Source organism: Malus sylvestris, chromosome 12 (assembly GCF_916048215.2).
Source record: "Malus sylvestris chromosome 12, drMalSylv7.2, whole genome shotgun sequence".
Taxonomy (NCBI): domain Eukaryota; kingdom Viridiplantae; phylum Streptophyta; class Magnoliopsida; order Rosales; family Rosaceae; genus Malus; species Malus sylvestris.
In genome coordinates, this window is record NC_062271.1 from 17,559,373 (window position 1) to 17,573,723 (window position 14,351).

Here is a 14,351-nt window from a genome sequence, read left to right on the forward strand (position 1 = left end):
TATTTTTGTCACAATATTTTATAATATTAATACAAAAATTAACATTAAATTGTGAAGTGATAAAGAATTTATAAACAATCCACTTTAAGAGAATCTTCTTGCTATTTATCGTTCAACAAATTTAGACTTGGTGACATTCACTCACGTTAATTTTTGAATTTTGCTACCAACACTTGATACTTTGAGCATAATAATTTGACATAAAAAATAAATAGATTAAATGATAGGCTTTTCACATGTTTCATAGAGCAAGTCCACCGGTGGTGGATTAGGCCAGCACTCAGCACAAAAAACAGGCTGGGACCCTGTCCATTTACTCCAGCCCACAAAACAGACTGGCACCCAGCCCAAGCTGGTCTCTGGGCCAGCACAAAACAGGCTGACCAAGAAGCTGGGCCATTTGCTGGCGTTGGCCACGTGGCCGATCCTGGGCTATTGGATTTGAATATTTTTCAAATCCAACGGTCCAAATTAATTAACTACATTAAAATTAATTAAAAATATAAAAAAATACAGATTTTTTTTTTTTAAAATACAGTAAAATTTTAAAAAAGTTATTATTTTTTTTCTATAAATACCTAACCCTCATCTTCCACCTTACACCACATTTCAATATTTTCTAGACCTTCTACCAAAGCTTTCATATACTTTTTGTGTGAAAAAAAAATACCAAAAAGCTCATCCTTAATTTATTTGATGAGTTTATGTAATTTTATTTTAGTGTTTTTTTTTAAGTTTATTTGATGAGTATGTAATTTTATTTTAGAGTGTATTTTTTTTAAGTTTATTTGAAATTTTATCCGAAATTGGTTAAAAATCTTATCCGAAATAAACTTAAAAAAAAAACACACCAAATAAATGCACTGGGTGCCAGCGCATTTTTTTAGGGGTGGAGATGCCTTGGCCTATTACTGTTCACTCCAGTCTATTACTGTTCACTTGAGTGGATAAATGCGCTGGGTGCTGGCGCAAAGTCCGAACTTGCTCTAACGTAGTCAAACTTGTCATAACGTGGATGACCACAATCGCCAACAATCCATTTAATTGTCGTCCACGTGTACCCGTTGGCCGCAGCCGGAGTCCAAAAGCAGCACCTCTCTGCCTTCTGGGCACTACTACTTTTGTAGTACCAGAGTAAAGCTGGAAAAGACGAACAAAAATCGAAATGCCGAAAAAGCCCCTGGTTCACACTCATACATTATTCATCTATTCATTACTGCCCTCTATCTCCTCCTCCATCTCTTCGTGTCGCTTTTTGGCGCTTCTGAGGAGTTTCGGTTTCCGATCGTTCGCACGGATTCCCCTGACTCCTCTATCTCTCTCTCTCTCTCTCTCTCTCTCTAACTGCCTCTCACTCTAAGGTCAGATCTCGCTCTCTCCGCTCTGCTCTCTAACTTCTGTTAGATCTTCATTACTTTGTTCGTCGGTGAGATCGCAGATCGGCCAAGCTTTGAGCCTGCTAGGGTTTCCATGCTCCTTGATGAGGTACTGTTTGCATTTCAACTTTTCTGATCCGCTTTTTCCTTCTGTTTGGTTGCCGAGAAAACGAAGCAGGAATAATAAAACATCAATTTTGCTTTCATTTTTTAAATTATTTTTTTAAATGCTTCAGCTCAGCTCAAGTAAACAGCTAGCTGCGTGCTGTAGTGTATACTACTCAACCTGATATTTCGCTCTTTTTATTTTTAATTTTTAATTTATTAATTCAGATAAATAATGAATAACCTATAGAAATCATTTAAATATATTTCGATTTATTTTATCTAAATAACTAGTATTAGTCTGCATCTAGTAGATTCTTATTTGCATTGATACTACTAAGATATACCTTTAATTTTTTTTTTTGTTTTAAATTTGTTTATAAGCTGGTGCTAATGCAGCAATCAATAGTATAAAACCCTAAAATTGGACCTTTAGCACGATTGTGTTCTTCTCCAAAAGTTCATTAGTGTTCATGCAATTGTAAGTTTAGAGTGAAGGAGAATGATTTCATTTTTTCGTAACAGAATTCGTACCGGTGGCAACAACCACTCGCATGGTTGTTTTTGGTGGTTGAATTTAAAAGAATGTTAAGGAGACTGAAGTTATTAATCGAAATGTGAAATTGCGATGTGTGGTAGTTTAGAATAGTTACTTAGATAATTTCTGTTGTTGTATTGGTGGATTCTGTTGATTAATGGAATCTGCATAATTTGTGTACCTTGGTTGTTGTACAGTCGAACTAGTGAATGCTTGAAACTGCAGGATTAATTTTAGAAGCATAATATGAAATGGATCATGAAGCACATGCACGTAAGAAGTTCGTCAACATGAAATCCCAAAGGGTGAGTAGTTAACAGTTTTTCTCGAAACTACTATATTATCATGCTTCTTCATGTATTTATTTCAAACACGATCTGTTCTCCACTATGCTATGGCCCAGTAGGCTTTCACGAAATAGGATTCTCCGTCCTTTTTTTAAATTCTCGAACTACTAGGCATCTTAGTTGCTTTTCCTTTTGCCACTGTATTCACAACAGTTATTGATTAATAGTTGTTGCTTAGTGTTAGTAATTAAAATTACTCCTCCCTTTAGTTCCTTGAGTGGGATTGCCATTTGTATGATTTATTTTCTTCTATTTTTTTACAGGTGAAAGTGGAAGATTCTTTTGGTCCTGCATTAGAAGATGAATCCGAAACTATTGAACATTTACTAGCGGAACCTAAAACTGAATATGTTACGGTAGATGGTGTCATATGCTTTGACAAGGAGAATGCAGAAAAGGGCTTGAACATGGAAGATTTTTCCTGTGGATATGACTTTGGTCTTAATACATACAGTGGTAATGCTACTAAATGCTACTTGTTTATTGTTCCAGCGCCCTTATTAGTTAAAAGTACAAAATTGACTCCTACTAGTTTTTTCCCCTTTTTGTTTGAAGCATAGGAAATATGAACACTTTGAACTTGTATTATTGGATTTCTTGACCTTTAATCCCTAGAGTGAGATTCTTCCATCACTCAGGATGACACACTTGCTGAAAAACTAATATTAAATGGAAGAAAAAGATTCCTCAATGGATTTTAACATTTTGACACCTGTGTGTAATGAAATCTTGTTTCTTTGATGATAAAATAGACACCAAATGATTCTAATTGAAATTGATGTCTGGTAATTGAATTCGAGTTGGGACTCTACAATGGTTTATTGGTTTCTATTTTTCAAATAAGTTTTTGGAATCGCTTCTGTTCTCAATCTAATTCTGTATATGTTCTCGTCATTTTAAGGTGAGTTTCGCTCTGCTCATCCTCGGGGAAGACACGATGAATTAGAACTTGGAGTATGTATCTAACATTGTGTATAAATTTATATCATATCAGAATTGTTCTGTGCTCTTCTCTTTGTGAAATTAGCTCGCCTTCAAGTTTTATGCTGCATCATTTCTCTATATCACTTGATGTGACACTTGAAGGTGATGCTGGATTTGTTTAGACTGCTGAATTATTTGTATATGTGATTACTGTTTTGATGAGATAGTGATTTAGTAGGTTCTTGATGGATTGCTGGATGAAGTTGACGAAGTGGAGGATATAGATGCAATAAATGGCCTTGCAAGCCCATGCGATGATTATCTTCTAGGTGAAATTTTGTTTAAATTGTTTTGTCATAATGACATTTATGGCATGCTTTCTCTGTACTTTTTGTTTTGTAATGATTTATTTCTTTCTTGAGTGCAGATATTGGATTTATAGGACAAGCTTCTCAACTGGGTTTTGGTCCTTGTGAAGGATCACGTTTAAGGAACTCAAGTTCTGCAAGTCAGTCACCGGGATTAAGTGGTAGTAGTAACAGTGCTGTTGGGATATCTGAATCGTCAACTGTGACTATTCAGGAATTTGAATGCAAGAATAGTTCTATTGACAAGGCAGTAACTCATGGGTTCCATGGTAACTTCAGACAGAAGAAAAGACATCGAACACCAATTGCCCATCCTGCTTCAATCAATTTACGAAATCTTGACGAGTTAGATAATGATGAAAAACCTTCAGTAAGTGGAATAGTGTCTGCTGCTTTTCTTAAGGAGAAAAGACTACGTAAGCCTACTCGAAGATACATTGAGGAATTTTCGGGCAAGAAGTCAAAAGATTCCAAGGGGAGGGAAGATTGTTCTGCTGTTACTGCTACAGAGAATGGACGATTGAAGGCCAGATCTCAGACTAAAAATCATCATCAGAGGCCTAGGACATTGGCAGCAGTTCCCGAGGATGATTTAATTTCTGAAAACCAGACACTGGCTGAATTCAGGAAGCAAAGAACACGTCAAAAGAAGTATGCATCAATTTCGGTAGGAAAATTTTCAGCCTTGCACATCTTTGCTACATTTAATTTGAAATTTCTAGATGAAAATTCCTCCTACTTCTTCGTCCTCTGTCTCTCTAGTTGTATGGTTCTTTCTCTCCCAAGTTTGTTTTAATTTGCCTTATCAGTTATCAGTAATTTCATTTCTTCAAAGTGAAATTTAAGTATGACAGGTGGTCCATTAGGGTTTGTTGTCTCTTTTAACGTAGTTAAAAAAATGTGAGATTATTTGTGACCATTTGCAGATTGCTATGTATTTTTCATGTGGAACCAAACTATGGTCTACTATTCCTTTGTGCCTGTAAAATTGCATTGGGTGTGAGTCACCTGTTGATTTTTGCATCTGCAGATTGTTATGGTTGTTGCTTTCCACTGAAGGCTTAGCTGTTGTGATGTTCATTGACTTGAAAGAAAGAAAAAACATAGAATTCAGAGTGAATTTATTTCTTCTCTATTTGAACAACTAGGATTGTCTGCAGTACTGATTTTTTTGGGGTCATGTAATGCCACAGTTTCAGAAGTTCAATTGTCGTTGTTATTCTGCACAGATGCTTGAGTCAGAATCTGATGAGTCATACGAGTCCGATGAACAACCTATAACATCCGAATCTGAAGATGACTCTGTGTCAAGAAAAAGATCAACAAAGCAAGATCGAAGGAAGCATCAAAGGATGTGGACTCCCTCTGAGGTTACGACATTGGTTGATGGTATTTCTCAATACGGAGTTGGACGATGGACAGATATAAAAAGGCTCCTATTTGCATCTTCTCCTTATCGCACGCCACTAGATCTCAGGGTACATCACAGCTTTCCAATAATGGGAATAATATGCTCTCTATTTGCACAGAAAATGGAGAGGGCCAGTTACCCAAGGCGCAGGGCCCCCTGAATTGGGGCAAGCTCTTTACAGTCCAGTTTCTACTGGCTTTCTCCATTTTGTGTTCTACAGGAGAGGAGTTAGGTTTCAGTTAAACAGTTGTCTTTGCGTTTTAACTTCTAACTTCAATGCTTGTGCACGCTGCAGGACAAATGGAGAAATATTTTAAGGAGGAGCTGTGGAAAGGAACTGAAGAACGAGGCTAGATTTCTATCTGTTTATACTTTTGCATTTTAGGATACAGAAATTGTTATGTAACCTAAACTTGTCTAGGTATCGTTTGGCTACCCCAGGTTGAGCAAAAGGAGATGCGTGCTTTACCCAAGTCGTTGGTGCCCCGTGTCCGCGAGCTAGCCACAGTCCATCCGTATCCCAGGCAGCGCGGCAAAAAGTTTGCTCCTCCCATACTTCCAATTGCCAGTAAAAGTGCATCATCTGATCATATCAGAAGGTATGTACGACGGAAGTAGAAGAAGCGTTTTTGAAGTTAAATATCACTGGTGCAGTAAATCAGTAGCCAGGATTTACCGAAATTTAGTTGTAAAGAGTCTGTTATAACATCCAGACAGTTCATCCTTCGAAAAATTATTACAGAATTCAGGCTCTCTGCAACAGTTGGGCCAAATTTTCTTTTGTAAGCGAGAGTTTTGTATTCGACGTTTTCACATTCCCGTTTACTTTCCTAGAAATTTACTTCGGGTAATATGAAAAACATGGCTCCATGCTGCTTGTGCTAGAAAATTATGATGTCTGCATTTTCATGGTTGTATCTGCTCTAAATTTATACCACTTTTCGCTTCTTCATGACAAGTCGATTGGAAATGCTTGCGGGTAGTTTTCAGTACTCAGCGAGTGGAAGTCGACAAACCTTGAAAATGTCGGTAGAATGCTACAAAATAACCTTGAAAATGTCGGCAGAATGCTACAAAAAAACCTTGAAAATTTGCGGTAGGAACTACCGAAATTCTGAATAATAGTTCGGCAAAGTGCGAGCTATTGAAACTTTTCTGACGCGATTTAGGATTTCTGCTGATTTCTTGAGGATTAGTGCAACATGAATTCAACCATGAAAATTTTGGGCGTGCTAATCAGATATGTTCATGGACAAGAACTAAGTCATAATATTATGAAAAAAAAAGCAAGAAAATATGGTAGAAAAGCATAAACGATACCGCACTAGAAGTACCAACACAATAGCATGATTTTTGTGGTAAGACATGGCTAGGGTTTATTAGGTGTATGATCCTCATCGTCAACAATACGTTTTTCAAGAGAGATTATTAATAACGCAGCTATACGTATGTTGATGTTGTTAAAATTACTAAAACACTGAAAAATATAAAGTCTTACCTCATGTGAAGCTTCCGAAACACCGATTTCATGTTCTATTCATTAAAATAATTTTTCTCAATCAACGTGTTTGTAGTTTTATTGGTTAGAGTTTTGTTTTACAACGAAGGGTGGAGTTGAACATAAATAATCTTGGGATCCAGGTTAAAAGTGATTTGGAATGTATTTAGATTTTTTTTCATAAACCTTCTGAGGTCGAAATTGTCATTATATATTAGGGTATATAAGTCATTTAATATTAAGTATTAATTGTTTTTGTAGGAAAAGACAAATAAATTATAAGGAATGTCCACGAGTACAACATACAATCACATAAAAGAGCTATAAGCACCAATGGGAATAGTTTATCCTACGCATTTAGATTTTAATGTGGGTTGTATTTAATAATATGTGAGGTACTAATAAAACGAGCCTACATAAATTTGAATTTGAGGACGTTATTGCCAGTCTAAACATAAAGATGAGAGATCGAATATGAAGAATAACAGGTCACGGAAGACCCAGTCGAGTCATTCTTATTTTTAGTTTAAAAAGAAGCGAAATGATGAAGTTATATTGGTGTATAAAGTAAGATTTAAAAAATAATTTTGAGTTATGAGGACATCTCCAAGCAACGAACAGAGGGAGGAGTTACAACCATATACCATAATATAGGTTGTGTATTGCTGGCAATGGCATTTGAATGAGAGGTAGGGAGTAAATTATAAACAATCGGAACTGAAAAAATAACAACAATCTTGTACTATATAACATATACCTAAGCAGCACAATAATCTTCAAATTAAAAACAAAGAAATCAATCACCATGACATTGCCTAATCTGCGAGCTCTTTTGGGTTCCTTGGCTGTCTTTATTTTTGTGCTAGCTGACCATCTCCATGTGGTTGCTGCCAACCGTGGCCGGTTTGGAGTTCACCACCCCATAAAGCACCATAAGCCAAGGTTCACTGCTGGCCCTTGGAAGCAAGCTCATGCCACATTCTACGAAGGCGGCTCGGGAACGTTTGGCGGAGCTTGTGGTTACCACGACGTGGTTCAAGAAGGCTATGGCCTCGAGACAGTGGCTTTGAGCAATGCTTTGTTCAACAATGGGCTGTCATGTGGTGCATGCTATGAAATGAAGTGTGTGGATGAGCCCCAATGGTGTAAACCAGGGAGCCCTATTCTCACTGTTACTGCAACCAACAATTGCCCACCAAATTGGAATCAGGCTAGTGACAATGGAGGATGGTGCAATCCGCCACGCGAGCATTTCGATGTAGCCAAGCCTGTGTTCCTCAACATTGCTGAGTACAAGGCAGGCATTATTCCAGTCACGTACCGCAGGTGATTACATGCACATGCATGCATTGAATAGATAGAATGTTTGACTACTAATGTTGTGAGACTAGCAATCTAAACCACACAATACAAACATATGAATTTCGATAGTCCATATTGAAAAGCATGATAACATAACATGTAAGTATATTAATCACACGACAAGAGAATATTTCCCGTTGTAAGAAAGATTTTAATGATTGCTAGAAATTGTTTTGTAGGGTTCCATGCCAGAAGAAAGGGGGCATGCGATTCACAATAACCGGGAACCCTTATTTCAATGAAGTGTTGGTATGGAACGTGGGAGGAGCTGGGGACATCATCAGCGTGCAGGTGAAGGGCTCCGACAAGCTCAAATGGACAGCAATGAGTCGGATGTGGGGTCAGCGGTGGGTTACCGGTGCCAAGATGGTCGGTGAGTCACTGACCTTCCGAGTTGAAGCAAGTGATAAAAGACACTCAACTTCATGGCATGTTGCGCCCAAGACATGGCAGTTTGGCCAGACTTTTGAAGGCAAGAACTTCCGATAGATCAAAAGCACATCATCAGCTTCAATGCTTCGTGCATGTTGAAATCCTCCACACCATATTATTTGAACTCGTTTGGCTTGTCATTACCAATGTATATAAACTAACCATGGAATTCTCGCCCGACCATGTAATAATAAAAACAAGGCACTCATATATACCTTACCACTTTTTCGTAAATTTCATTTTTCAATATTTTTCTTGAGTGACACTACTCACCCGTCTCTCATATTTTTTCACCCACCTTATATTCATTTGTTATGAACATTTTCGCTAATAGGTGGTTTTGACGGTAAAATAAGACAGGTGGTTGGAATTACATCACTTTTTTTTTTTTTTTTTCTGGTCAGACATGTTATTGTTGGATCAATTGAAGATGATTATTTCTCAATATGCTTTTCTCTCATACCTTTCTTTGTTCATGTTTCAATATTCTAGTGTCCTAGGAGCGTAGAGGAACCACACCAATCCATCCTGATTCCTTACAATTGTTCCTTGTGATGCAGCAAAACAATGGCATTTAGGACGTCAAGATGTAGGATGAATGTGAGGTAAGTGTGAAAATCATCACCCTATATTTAATCACCACCATAGACCCTCGAGATTTATTGGATTCTCATCCAACAAAATAACCCTTTTTTTAAAACCAAAAACCCAGTTTTTGTACACCAAAAAAAAAAAAAAAAAAACCATTAATCTTAAGGCCCCGAATGCAAGTGTTACAAACCAAATAAATTAGTGGATCCATAAAGAATGCTCATTCCAACGGTCATCTACCCTTCAATCTCAAAATACTGAAATTCTCATTTTATCAAATCATCAAATGTAATTCCGAAATCATTTCCAGGATTTTAAACCCTATTAAATTTCACAAACGAATATTGTGGGTCATTCACCCCTTAATTTCTTAAACGCTGAAACTACGTCTTGTTTGATTTCCTAAAAAGCATGTAGGCGATCTAAACATTCAATCTAGGTGTCACCGCAAATACATAATTCAAATTCGAATCGTTGGTTCATCAACCAAATTCAACCAAATACAAATTCATTCTTAAGTTCACATAAATAGATGTGCCTCATTTCATTCAAAATTATCCAAAACTTGGAACTGTGTCGGTTGACAATATAGATCCAACCGTAAACACATAATTAAAATTCCAATCCACGATTTATTCAACCAAATTCACTCAAACACTTTTCCAAACAATCTCTCTTCAAATCTCAAATTACTCATTTTCAACGGATCATTCACTTATTAATATCATTGAACTATGAGTGACTTGATTTTAGAAAGTATATGTAGATCCCTTTCATTCTAATTTCTCGTAAGTAACCATATCATGAGTTCCGTATTTCTTTATCCATTCTTATGACATGAAACATTTTAACATAGGAGCTCACTGAAAACGAAAACTTGAACATGACTTATGTGTTGTTACATTGGAGAGAATCAAACACATGATTTTAGACTTTAAAATTGTAAAACCCGATTTCCTTCGGTGTACGCAATCCCAAGTCTTTCCGTGCCTCCGTATTTCTACAGAAATATATACCATGTCTAGAGGCTACAATAGACTAACTAAACCCACTTTCAACTTATAACAAATTGATCACACCAAAGATAATACATTACTATTCACGTTAGATATTACTGTCTTGTGACACCCTGGGTTGTTTTAGCACGCGTGTGTTGAGTTCCACATCAGTAAAGTACTAACTCGACAGTGTACTAACTTGTGTTGAATCCCACACCGGTTAAGTACTAGGTTGATATCACCAATTGTCACCCTCACCATCTCCACCATTTGGATCATAATACTGCCTAGGTATGTTATGGTGGTTGGCCAAGCTGCTTCCGGGGTACTTAGCACTGTTCTTCTCCATGGCTTTTCCGCCTTCGACACGGTGGTGCTGCGGCTGCTCTTGTCTATACGTTCCTTCCAACATAGCCCTCCTTGGCGCTGCCAAGCAAGAGCTGGCCATCATCACGACAAATAGAAGTGCCACCACCTTCATATTTTGTAAGGCAATTAACAGCTAGAGCAGTGGATTTTGATCATAAACTGAGAAACAATCATATGGGTTGATGAGTGATTAGCTAGCAAAGAAGTTTGCTCATTATATAGAGGAAGGGGAAAATGAGATTATGGGGATCTCCACTAAATTTGGGACAAGATTTAGTGGAATTTCATATTATTCAACTTCATATATTTTTAAATGTGCCCATCTGTTAGTGATGGTTGAGAATTGAGAGCAATTTTTCTCTCCACATTAGCCTCCCTTCCCACCTTTACAAGTGGAATTATAGTATTCACCAACACATACTAACTCAATCCAGCAAAAAAAAAGGCTTTGCTGTTTCATTGTAACGTTTCGAGTCAATAATATAAGGTCATGTAATATAATTTTAGGCTTAAATGTTAAAATAATCCTTGTGTTTTAGTTATTGGGTTAATTTAATCCTTGTGTTTATCTTCTTTAGCTAATTAAGGACATTTTCATTTAATTTATGTAAAAAATTTATAAATTATTACAAACTTATTTATAAAATTATTATTTGATTTAAAATTATTTTAAAATGAAATAAAATTAAAAGGAAAATTATTCTCCTCCTAACTCGCCGACCTCCTCCCTAACATTACCTACTCTCTTTTCTATGTCACAACCTTAATCATTTTTCATATTGGAAGCTTTATCTCTTATATGTGTAATTTCTCATTGATTTGCATTTTTCTGTAAAGAGAAAGGCTAATTATATCTCATATAATTTTTCTTTTGGGTTTTTTTTAAAAAGATATTGAATTAAATGTCCTTAATTGGCTAACAATGACAAACACGAGGACTAAATTAGCCAAATCGAAAACACATGGACTAAATTTGCCATATGACTATAACACAGGGACCATTTTGACATTTAAACCATAATTTTAATAGTGACACGAGACACCATTTTGTGTTGGAAACTTTCAAAACAAAAGGAGAATTTTGGAAAGTAACATGGAGAGCCCAGTTGGCGGAGGAGATTGGCATCCAGTCGACGCAAGACGAGCTCCTTGACCTATTACTCGACCGGGCGTAGGGGTCAAAGGATGGGTCAGCACTATTTCGAAATTCAAATCTCTGTTGGAGATAAACTCTAGAAAATAGTTTCTAGACATTATTGAGTATCAGTTCAATAATGTTATGCATTACCAAAGTTAACCAAACACAAGAAGAGATAGACAAACATATTAAAATTGGGCTTCATGGAGACCGTTTCTTGTTTTGGTGTATTACTTTAATTTCTGTTTCAAAAATAGATAATTTTGTATATTTGATTCCATTAATAAATCTATTTTAGATCAAGCTTCAAGAAATAGTGAATGATCGGGTTTATGTTTTTTCTTTTACTTATCAATGAATAGATTTCTTTACTTGTATGACTTGAACACCATGACGTTTGGTATTCAAACTTTGGTTTGAGACATTTTCTCTACCCATTTTTACCCTTTACTTGCTTTTGAAGGATACCTTACGTATAATACATGTTTTCAATATTGTATCCATAATAATTATTTATTTGCATATCCTATTGCAAACTAGTTGTGAGGACAAATAAAGCTTAATAAAAAAGCGTTTTTACGCACCTTAAAGCATTCTTTCTTTCTTCGTCTTTTGTTTGAAACTTTTCTTTCATCTTTTAGCCAACTTATTTAGTTCTTCCAAAGCCATAATTTATACAAATATCCAACGTTGTGACGCTTTTGCAAGTGATCCTCCAAATTGTTGTGGTTTATTTTCTCTGAGGAGTGCGACAAAGAAGAGAGAGAGAGGATTGAGGAATTTGGATGTGCATTTCCCTTCGTATGTGCCTTTATTTATATTAAACCATGAGGAGAGATAATTTTGTTCTCTAGTAATACAAAGTCTAGTAAAAAAGAATCACTAGAAAGTTGCCAACTATGTTTATTTATTTATTTTTACTGTTCTGTCTTATTGCTGTAAAAGAAAATCATATCAATTTAGGCTCTTGATTTGATCTCCACTTGGTGAAAGTAGAATAATAAAATTTGGAAATCATTACCACCGAGAATTTTGAGTACTAAAAACTTCAACTGGCCGTGACAGGTAATTTTGGAGTGTTTTACATTAGCCCGTAGATCAAGTAGGGTTTGGAAAATAAATTAATCCGTGATATTTTTGTTTTTTCTTCTGAACGGTTTGAAAAACATATACAAAAGCAACGTGTGCTTTTGTAATATATTAATTCTAATCCCACTACCAAGGACTCACTTTCATCAGTGTCAAAATCCAACCATAAATATCTTTCTACAGATCTATTTGGAAGATATTAACGACTTAAAACTTAACCAGTCCCAGTTGGGCACACAACTAAGAAAAGGACTAAAAGAACCACCATGGTTGGTTCTAATAGTTAAAAACATGTCCAACTTTCAAGTGATTTTGATTGCACAGATGGGCCACTGATTGTGAACTGAAGCCAAATTCATACCGATAACATATCAATCAAATCTCAACGATGTAGTAATTAAAGATTAAAGATAAATCAGATATCGAAAGCATTTTAAGAATATGCTCATTAAAGAGATTTGGACAATGATTGTTATGAATGATTTTCCCAAAACAAAGGCAGGAAAAACACTTACATTATGTTTGGATAAGGGAAATAAACTTGCAATTTTGAAAAAATTCAGAATTTATAAATTGACATGACCAATTCCCTTGTTTGGATTCATAAACATAGAAATTTAGAATCCGCAGGGGAAAAAATTTGGAATTTGGGACCTCTAATCCCAAGTTTCAATTTCATGTAAATAGGTATCATTTCCAATTTCTATGAGTGAGTTTAAAAATAACAAATTTCGTATTAAAATTTCATTGTTCTTTTAGGTTAACCAAACAAGAAAATTCACAAAATTTAGAAAATAAAATTCCGTCGTTTTAAAATTCCTTAGTAATCTTAAATTTTCTCATCCAAACAGAGTGTTAAGCATTACATAACATTATTTTATTGGATTGTCTGATAATCTAAGAAGCTTATTTTAAAAAATTGTGAATTTAATTCACGCATATCTATATATTAGTTTAATTCTTCCATAAATGTGTAATCTAAATTCATAGTCCAACAAAAATAAGTTTGAGAAGAAGTGGACATGCATATATTTGCTAATCCATCGACTTACATTCCTACAAGGCTACAACCTGAGATAAGGTGCTACTGCCGTTAGTAGAGAAATCACAGGCTGTGTGGATATATGATTTCAATATGTGGAGCCATATTTTTTAAACTTATGTGTGTTATTGTCACATCCATTAAATTTACTTATCTAATATGCATGTGTTCTTCTTGTCAGGTCATCACGTTCCTCCCTTAGCCATATATGAACGGGTAGAGGTATTATGTACAGTGTGGGACACCACATACAATACTTGTGAGTGCAACACTTCATGCATAGAGATACTATGGGTTTTGATTGGTAATAGGGTGATACACTGATTTCTTTTTCTTTTCTACCTTTCGTAAAACGATAATAATTATGCAAACCTTCACATGGATTGATACTTGTATTTGAGATTTGATTGTTATGATATATGGTTTTTCATACTTCTATTGAAGTTTAGTGTATTTGAGACTCATTGTAGCGATAGCCAGGGTTTCATAAATACTTAACATCGTCGTATTTCAAGATGAATGGGACGGTTCCATGTGAGTTGGTGACTCCTAACTGTTGATACATGTGAAATTGAGAAAGTTCAATACATGAACGGCTAGAGTCACCCAATCAAATATAAGCGACTGTATATAAGTGTAGCACGTACATATTTAAATATAACCCAAACATCTATTCAAGAATCAAACCTAATGTAACTTCTTCCATAGTTAATTCACTAGCTAGTGTAATCCATTTATGCATTTGGAGCCAATCTTTACGACG

General features: G+C 35.7%; 2 protein-coding genes across 5 annotated transcripts; both read left to right on the forward strand.

The window, feature by feature from the left end:
* Positions 1-1,109: 1,109 nt before the first annotated feature.
* Positions 1,110-5,958, forward strand: LOC126593295 (uncharacterized). 4 transcript variants are annotated; one of them, XM_050259327.1, is made up of 9 exons: positions 1,110-1,485; positions 2,245-2,324; positions 2,630-2,822; positions 3,268-3,320; positions 3,529-3,619; positions 3,718-4,325; positions 4,852-5,136; positions 5,365-5,418; positions 5,511-5,958. In XM_050259327.1, the coding sequence occupies exons 2-9, from the start codon at positions 2,271-2,273 to the stop codon at positions 5,685-5,687; spliced, it is 1,515 nt and encodes a 504-aa protein (XP_050115284.1). In that variant the 5' UTR covers positions 1,110-1,485; positions 2,245-2,270; the 3' UTR covers positions 5,688-5,958. The 4 variants fall into 4 exon arrangements, with proteins under 4 accessions (XP_050115284.1, XP_050115283.1, XP_050115285.1 ...); XM_050259326.1 differs by having other exon boundaries at positions 1,111-1,485; positions 2,217-2,324; XM_050259328.1 differs by having other exon boundaries at positions 1,113-1,485; positions 2,217-2,324; positions 4,888-5,136.
* Positions 5,959-6,900: 942 nt separating this feature from the next.
* LOC126592200 (expansin-A9-like) lies at positions 6,901-8,418 on the forward strand. The gene is made up of 3 exons (XM_050257927.1): positions 6,901-6,936; positions 7,361-7,893; positions 8,109-8,418. Exons 1-3 carry the CDS (start codon positions 6,901-6,903, stop codon positions 8,416-8,418), a joined length of 879 nt encoding a protein of 292 aa, XP_050113884.1.
* The last annotated feature ends 5,933 nt before the right edge of the window (positions 8,419-14,351 follow it).